The sequence below is a fragment of the Charadrius vociferus genome, unplaced genomic scaffold (assembly GCF_000708025.1).
Source record: "Charadrius vociferus isolate BGI_N301 unplaced genomic scaffold, ASM70802v2 scaffold21, whole genome shotgun sequence".
Taxonomy (NCBI): Eukaryota; Metazoa; Chordata; class Aves; order Charadriiformes; family Charadriidae; genus Charadrius; species Charadrius vociferus.
In genome coordinates, this window is record NW_009646850.1 from 810,941 (window position 1) to 819,976 (window position 9,036).

General features: G+C 36.6%; 1 protein-coding gene across 1 annotated transcript in view; it reads right to left on the reverse strand.

Moving 5' to 3' along the window:
* The window catches only part of INPP4B (inositol polyphosphate-4-phosphatase, type II, 105kDa), a 288,721-nt gene that overhangs the window by 85,308 nt on the left and 194,377 nt on the right, over window positions 1-9,036 (reverse strand). The window contains 1 exon segment of the mRNA XM_009894169.1: window positions 2,784-2,888. Within this exon segment, the coding sequence (XP_009892471.1) occupies window positions 2,784-2,888 (105 nt within the window).

Sequence of the window (9,036 nt, forward strand, 5' to 3'; positions counted from 1 at the left end):
TATCCTAAACATATTGAGAAGTCATTTTGTATATAGAGAAATAAAAAAGCTCCCCATAACCAAGGTGTCACAGTCTTCCAAAAAATATGCGTAAGCAGAAATTCCCCGATTTTAACACAAGTTCTCTTTATTAACGTTTTGCAATCTCTAAATGTGAGTGGAACAAGAATGGTGTTATCTTAATTCTCATGTCAGCAGTGTGAACATTAGCTAAAGAAAAAACGGAGAGTTTTATAATTTAAACAAAGTTCTAAATTTAGAAGATAATTCTAACATTTATTTCTTTCTGTACCCTTTTCAATTTCAACCATATGCCACAAGCAAAGTGGTTTTGAAAGAGAAAGAAGAAAATTCATTAAAAACAAAACAAAACTCAAGTAGTGTAAAAGTTGTGGGTGATTAAGTGGCACATTTCATTCCACCACTTTATTTAGCAAATAAACACACAATGCCTTGTTCCCAGAGAGGTTTTCTTGAAAAGACATAAAAATAAGTTTCTGGCCACCTGTAGTCGTTATAAATCTAAAACTGCTTTTGAGTTAATTAGCTTCAAAACATTAGCTAAATTAAAATTTGTGCTGTCACTCTGTCACTATAAATCCCCATCTTGTAAAAATGTTTGGAGGCACTACTGTTTAGTAAAAGAAATAACAAAATATTGAACCAATAGAGAATTTAACAATCAGAAGTTCCCATGTTCCAACTTGGAAGTGAATGAACATCAGCAGTACGCAGTATAATACTCCTGTAATGATTGTTTGTACTTACTGTTTTACAATCTGCTTAGATGCAGAGTGTATTTATAAGGCAAAAACCTTACAGAGTGTAATTTCCGTGTTTTTACAGTGACAACAAATTTAATAGATCTCAATTTATCAACAAATTATTCCCTGTACTATGATTTGTTTATATGTACGTATCAATATAATCTTTTATCTGTAAAGGATGCTGCTAAAATTATATGCAAGCAGCAGCAACAGAATTCCGTATTAAACAGAATCACAGACAACATTACAGAAAATTATCCCCCTTTCCCAAAGGTATTAAAGTTCACAGTATTTTCAGCATAATCAGTGAGATATTTTCACTTAACACCAAGCAAATGCTTATGTGGTACAGGGTAGCACTGAATAAGCTGATTTAGGCACAAGCAGCGCTGGGCTCATTAAAGCTTTCCTAAGAAAGAGGATATATTAAGTTTAGAAGTAACACTGTCCTTAATAGAACCGTGCGACTTGCATCACCTGCACTGGGGGGGTTCATCCTGGCTATCTCTGGGAGGAAACATATTGTGCTCTATCACTATCTCTGGTGCCACGGGGGGGGAAAAAAACCCCACCTAAGAAACAAAACAGGTAAGACTGGCTTTTACACTACACTGACAGTATAGCTCACAATGAAAAATTAAGCTGATGCCCTAGAAGGATGTGAAACTTACTGAACATTGTGCAGTGTGTCAGTATGAATCATGACAGTATTAGTTCTGCACTGCTGCAACAGAATATTTTTAATCACGCATAGGCTACCAATACATTTCACTGAATGTATATTCTGCATTCACTTATTTGTTTGAAGCGTCACAGAAATAACATAAGCACAACACCCCTGGAATTTATTTTTAAAAAAGAACTTAAAAGAAACTTAGTTAACTACTCCTTAGTTTTCCAAGATCTGCAGTCAGTATCCAAAACTTGTGGCTTCAGAAAATGAGGAAGAGAAATCCCTTGCATAAATTTAACTTTGGACCCGATTCCCAAGTTTAAGCACAGAATCAGGACTTCTGGTCAATCTCAGTGGTGGTACGTCTGGGTGCAGGTTTAGAAATGCGGAGGACGGGCAAGCTGGTCACTTCTTTGATCTCATGATTTACTTAAGTGTGGTCCTCTGTGGACAAGTACGTACTCAGTTGCTCTACAAATATTCCAAACAGCATCCAAACCCGAAAACTTGAGGTTTAGAAGCAGATGCACAGGCCTGAGAGAATGAAACCAAACCCTTCAGGAAGACGGGCAAGTTCCAAATATGTAAGCAACACAAAGGGAGGAAATATCCACATAGAATATTTCTAGAGCCCATTAAACAAAGTGAAAAATTAAACACTTTAAGACTGTACAGAAGTACAGATCTTTAAATAATGAAGTTGGAAGCTTGATTTTAAATTTATTAACAAAACAAACCAACCACAAAACCAACCAGAAAACCAAGCAACAATCTAGTCATACAAGAAACCTTCTGTATCAAGCCATACTGCATGAATCTTACAAACAATAAGTACAAACTTCACTGATTGACAAAACACATGCAGCATGATATGAATCTCAGAATTTTCTTTAAAAGTCACTGTATTTCTTGCGATATTCTTTTCTCCTCAGCATTCTGCCAAATCCAGGTAAGCCCAAATTGCACATAAATTTACTCAAAAAAAACCCCAAACAATCCATTTAATACTATTACTTTCCATGTTTTTTGTCTGTAGCATCTTTATGCCCCATCTACAAAGTCTAACAAGACTGTTGCCAGTATCCTATCATTAAGAGAAAGATTCAAAACAAGCAAGATTCAACTCTCTAAACAGCAACCTATCAGTTCTATTGTGGTTTTAAGGTTTCATCTGAAATCACGTCCACCTACCGCTCATCCTTGAAACCGGATATATAAACTAAGATATTTACATCTTAAAAAGGGCTAAAATGGAAACCACACCTCTCAGTTGCAAGTTTAATTGTATTTCAAAGCAATACTTTGTCATACCTTAGGGAATTTCTCTGCAGAATATACTTTACCTTTCAATCGAGGACTATGCACGTGCATTCTTTGCAGATGAAGATTTATTGGGATGAATTCTAATGTTTTTTCTCCTTTGCTACAGCTTGATTTGAAGGAAGAACCTGAAAAACAAAAGTTTAAAGAATCATTATCTTAAGCACCCAGCAGATGTTTTGTCTTCTTTTAATGCAAGGACAATACTCGTATGGTAGGAGCTGTCTTTAATTTACTTTTAATGTGTAATTATGTATTAGGAGAAGAATGGTTCACTAACCGAGGCTCAGCATGTATCCATATTGGAAGCAACAAAACAGCTTTTAATTCACAGAACAATCTAATTTTTTTATTCTAGGTGCTAGACATTTTTTCCTGCTGTCTGAAATCGGTCTGCAGTCTGCTGGAAACAATGTCACAGTTAATGTGCATTATGTTTATTCTGCGCTAAAAACACAGGGGTACAGAGCTATGATGGTACTACATTTTCACCAAGTAACATTTTTTTCTTAAAACAAAAGTATTACATTGACTGGGCTATGCATTCTTCCTAGAAAGTTCAAATAAAGAAACAAACTAGCTTAAGAAAAGCTATAAATTAGTTTTCTTTCTAAAAAAACAGAATCACAAGAAGCACAGTACTCTGGGGAAAAAAAAATATCTGGTTGCATACTTCAAAAGCATAAGATTATGAGTAACTCTATGGTGGTATACAGGAATATAATTAAAACCTGACACTATGATAATTTAATTTACCTGGATATATTTGATACAGCATATATATAAACCAAAAGGGTGTAGGTTAGGAAAGAGAGGTGGTCCTATCTTCTCACTCAGGCAGCCCAACATTTACTTAGACCATTTTTTCAGTACCCTATCATTTAGTCAACTATTAATCATTTGGACTAAAATTCCTCTGATTCAAATAGTATTAGGAAAAATAATCTTTGGAAAGATTCAACCTTTTCTTGCCAAAAAAAACCCCACAAAACAGAAACAACCAAAAAAACAGGAAATATTTTAAATTCTTCTTTTTGACTTGCTTAATCAAGATTTGCTAGAGGTTATCTGTTGAAACTGCCTCAGATTCCAACACTGCTAAGCATTGAGCCTCCCAATGCAAATGGCATTTCCAGAGGGCACCAATGATGCTCCAGACCAGCCAAGCCTGCTTAGGCTGCTACCTAAGCTTAGTAATTTAAAATAATAATTTAACAAAGATTAAGAGCAAAGGTGGCAAGAAAAGAAATTGACAGGAGTCAAAGATTCAGATTTGATAGGAGACCTGGGGATGCAGGCTGAAACGAGGAGGCATTGATAATGAAGAACAGCAGTGGGAAACCTGCATCTCAAAAGCACAGAAAGACAGTTGTGGGAGCAGTGGAGGGAACTCGAACTGTAACAGTAAAGAAATGAGAATAGTGCAGGTGAGGAGATTGTAAATATCAGGGAAAAAACAGAAATGGGGCAGATTATTTATGAGAATTCAGCTGAGACCAAGATCAAAGCTTAAGGAATAATAACTGGATCTAAGACAAGGAAACACAGGCAGACTAAGAGGAGAATAAGATGACAGCAAATTAAAAGGGACAGGCAAAAGAAAAGTAGGAAGGAGAAGAGAAGAGCCTGCTCTCCCTGGAGTACACTTCTATCCTGAGCTGGTGTCTTGTTACTCCTCTTTTCAAGGAAGACCTGTGAAGCAAGAATTCCTTCCTGTCCAGTACCAGAGACGGGACAACCACCACCCACTGCAATCAGTTATTCTCAGGTTACTCAGGTATGAGATCCATGCAGTGGAATTAATATCTCGATCTGCATTTGCCAGTATCATCCATGTGATAAAACTGATTTTCAGTATAGTTTGTTTTGAAATAACTTCAAAAGTTGTATTTAATGACCAAGAAAACTTCATTCCCTCTATTAACGTAGTTGTTACTATTGTTGCAAGATTAAACCCTTCAAAGTTAGAAAATACCAGAATATAGATGCAACCTTCATCTGACATCCACCTGACAAGGAACTGCGAAATTGACTTCAAATGACATATCCCATGCTAGCTCTTTCCAGCTCATTGAGTGTTTAGGGTCTTTGCTGCTCACTTTAGAAGCATTCTGTTTCCAACTTTTACTTTGGTATCTGGATTCAAATATTATTCCTCAAGCCTCCCACAAAGACAGCATTATTAATTTCCTCAAACCGGTCTACCGCATGCATCCCTACAGTTTCTAAGGGCTTTACAAATATTTATAGAATAATTTTAACTGGCTGAGTAAAAGAGTTATCATTTTACCCATTGTAATGGCAGAGAATAACTTTAGGTGGAAGCATTTAAGAAATAATGCACCAGTATGAGATATGGAGAATCTCATCCTTCAGAGTGTGCATTATAATGTAACATCACATGCCATTTTGGAAGCACAGTTCCCACTGAGCTGAATTACATCCATAAGTACCAAGTACTTCTGCAAAACAGCTTCCGCCTATTGCCAGGCTTCCAAAAATAAGAACACACACTAACCAATTCTGCAGTCTGACTTGCCCAATGTCACACAGGAACTTTGCGACAGAGGCAAGGGATAGTGTCCAATTCCCCAGAACAATGTTCAATTGCCTCATCCCCAATTGTCATTTCTTCTTCTTCTGCATGAATAATAAATAATTTTCAGTTTAATGACTGAAATGGGAGTGGGAAAAATCGGGAGGAGGGAGTGGAATATATAATTTCTGGTCAAACTAAAACAAACAAAAAAAAGTTTTAAAGTTCTACTCCCTCCCCGAATTACCGAATTTGTGTTTTAGATTAACCTATAATGATTTGTTTTGATGTTACCTAATGCTTTTAAGATTCCTGTTATGTTTCCTGAAACAAAAACACATGTAATTCTCTAAAATTCTCCCCCATTTTTGAGGATAAAAGTGTTTCCCAAAACAACTCAGATTTGACACAGTATTAACTTCCTTAAACCTCCATTTTCAGTAAATATGCTGCTAAACCAAATTGTAACATTAATGCAGTCTCCTGATACTTTCACTGCAATCTCTCAATTTTAAAAACAAATCAAGTGGTCTATTAAATTCCACAAATAGTTCAGATGAGCAGGTTTCTCTCAGAAAACCCAACATTTTGTTGTATAAGAGGAATGTGGAAATATTTCAGAGAAAAAAATTATTTACAGATATTATCTCCCCTTCTGTACACTGCTTATGAGTGAGCAGAGCCCTCCCTAGTGCTGATATACAAAAGGAAATTGGAGATATTTGCATCTAGATGACTTGCATCAATTGATCTTTCAGAATTGTTTGTGACAAGATACACGTAAAAAGCCCCTTGTTAAAGGAAAGCAATTGTTCAGTGAGTAGCAAAGCCAAAATGCTGAACACGTTAACCCTGCTTTTGGTGTACCAAGGAGGGAGAAGAGCTTGAATGAGTTGATGCTCCCCCATCTCTCTGGCTGCCAACACGGTAGTGAAGCAAAGGCAGAGGCAACAGGACTCCATGTCTCTCTAAGAGCCACGTTGGCCTTGCCTTAAAATAAGGCTTCCCAAAATAGCAACCCAAGTCAGGAATTTTGCATCTGAGGCCAGATCTAGTTTAGAAAATGAACCTTGTTGAGTTCTTAAGTAGAAGTACTGCTGATCACAAACTACTGCTGCTAGGATGGGTGCCTATTGCCAAGCAGGTCTGGATCTCCAGCACAGATGCCCAGGTATTCCAGAGCACCGCAATTTTCAAGCTGTTTCAGAACGGAGAGAACCGCCTCAGCCCAAACTCAGGCTATGTGCTGACCAAGATAAAGTAAGAAGCCTACACAGGCCAAGCTGTAAAGCGAAGCCTATTTTGGCATGAATCTCTGACAATGGGAAAGTAAAGACTGTGTTGAAATACGTTGACCTGAAAAGTCTGAATTCAAGTTGTACTCACATCTCTCATCTTAGCATTTTCTACCTTGCGAGTACTTAAATTTCCAGTCTCTACAATGTTCTCTCAACATTATTTTTTTGTGCAACTACAGCATGAAGTCAAATCTATGTCTGCCTTGCTTTCTTATCAGACACTGTAATCCTGGTTTTTAAAGTTATGATATGTGCTGTTTACAGAGAAGAAACATCTCAAAAGGGAATGGAAGAGGAACCAGGACATCTTAAAACATGCAATGAATTTTATCTACATCCATTCTATTCCTTTGGGAAAAAAAAGCAAGAGAGACAACCTTCTGAAAACTGTAGCAAGGGAGATTAATCTGTTTCACAGAGAATTTCAATTACTTGTTGCAAATGATCTAGGAAGAAGAAAATCTGGTTAAAGGCAACTGATGGACAACAGAAGCACATAAGAACCTGTTCTAGATTTTGTTTTACTTTTAGGCAGCCAAATCCTACATTGCCTACAGGATGAAAATGCAGATTTGGGGTTTTAGCCTAGCTCTACATACATATACACAATACATTTCCCCTGCTGCCCCCCCCTTATAGTTACAATTTAAAAATATTAGATCTCTTTGGAATAACTTTAAAGAGACTCTCACTACTCGGAAGATTTATTACCTAATTTAATTTGTGATTTAATAAGAATAAAAATACTACAGTGCAGAGTTAAAAGTAAATATTGTCTTCATTAGAAGGATTGTGCTATTAATTGTCTTTAGAATTTGCACGTATCCCACTGATGACAATAAAATAGGTTTTTGAATGTTAAAGTAACTTTGCACACAAGATGTAAAATCGGGGGTTTCCAATTATAAACAAGTATCTTACTGGCACCATATTAGTAAGAGAGGTGAAAAAAAAGGGTTGTTCAAGAAATAAGATTTAGGTATGTACCTGAGTGTTGGCCTCCAAATTAACATCACCTTATTATTTCTCATCTTCAATACAATTATTAGGTTGCTTTGGTTTTCTGCTTTGTTTTGTTTTCGGAGAAATTTTCCTACTCCTTTTTACATGTGCTGGTTCTGTCCTTCTCAATAATCGCAAGTTTTCCTGGTCCACTGCAGTTCTCTCAAACCACCGTTAAGAAAGGTCATTTCCCATCACCAACCCTTTCCAAACTCACTTGGCACAATACAGGCTTTGCAGGATTTACACTTAACGCATTACATTGTCTATTTTTTTTTATATCTCAACACGTCATTTCAATATTTTCCTGCAAGTAATAATTATTATGTTGATTCTTTCACAATCTGTATTTATTGCCTTGCATATGATACTTTATGGAGTGCTTTCAAAATGTAATTAGCAAAGCATTAAAAAAATACATATATGAGTTAAAGCACAGAAACATAGGAAGTGTCATACTGGATCAGACAGTAGTCTGCCAAAATTGGAACTGGCATATTCTGATGATGGTAAACAATCATAAATACAAGAAATTACACTTTTGCAACAAAAATGCAAATTTTTTGGTTAACATTTAGTATAACAGATGAGCGTTACCCTGCCCTCCATTAAGCAGATGATCAACTGCTCCCAAAATGCTTAGTACCAGTTAGAGACTATTTTTTGTTGATACACTAAACCAGGATTTCTCTTTTCCTGTGACCAAAAAAAGCTATCGCAGAGCAATCTGGAATGAGAAATACCATGCTCGGTCCTATATTACAAGATGATGGATAAATGATAAAAGTACAGTTTTAATGCCTATTTTGGAAGATTTGCGTGTCACCTCCTAAATGCAGGAGATTAATTATAATAAAAGTAAATGCACCCAATTCTCTATCAGAAGAAATTATTCTGCTATGCACTAAAACCTGATTGCTCCATTTCTCAGTACGCACAAAAGAAGTTTTGTTTGGACTATGTAGAAAGCTAGGAATAATTAAGAAAACACTGCAAATTCTCCATAAATATATATCGGATATTTCAAAAGGTGTTATAACAATTTATACCTCTCTTTTTCCACATATTCATAACCATAATGTATCCCTTTTTCAGAAGTGTTTAGGTTGCAAACTTGTGTCAATGTAAGACAATGCACAGTGTTTCCCTCTGACGTGCACTGCTATGCTCACACACACACAATTGTGGGAGTAAGGCCACAGTGGGAACATCTTAAGGCGAGAACATAGAGCGAAACAGCATATGCAAGCAATAACGGCAGCACCGTCATCGAAAACGCCTATTTGAGATAGCGATTGTGATGACTGGCGTTAGAAACCTGACACCAGCAAGAAAGCAGTAACAACAACAAGGCCTTTGTAGTAATTCAGACCAAATGTGCCCATTTCCTTCCAGAACATGTCAAAAAATGGGAGGGGGGGGGTGGGGGGTTGTTTGGTG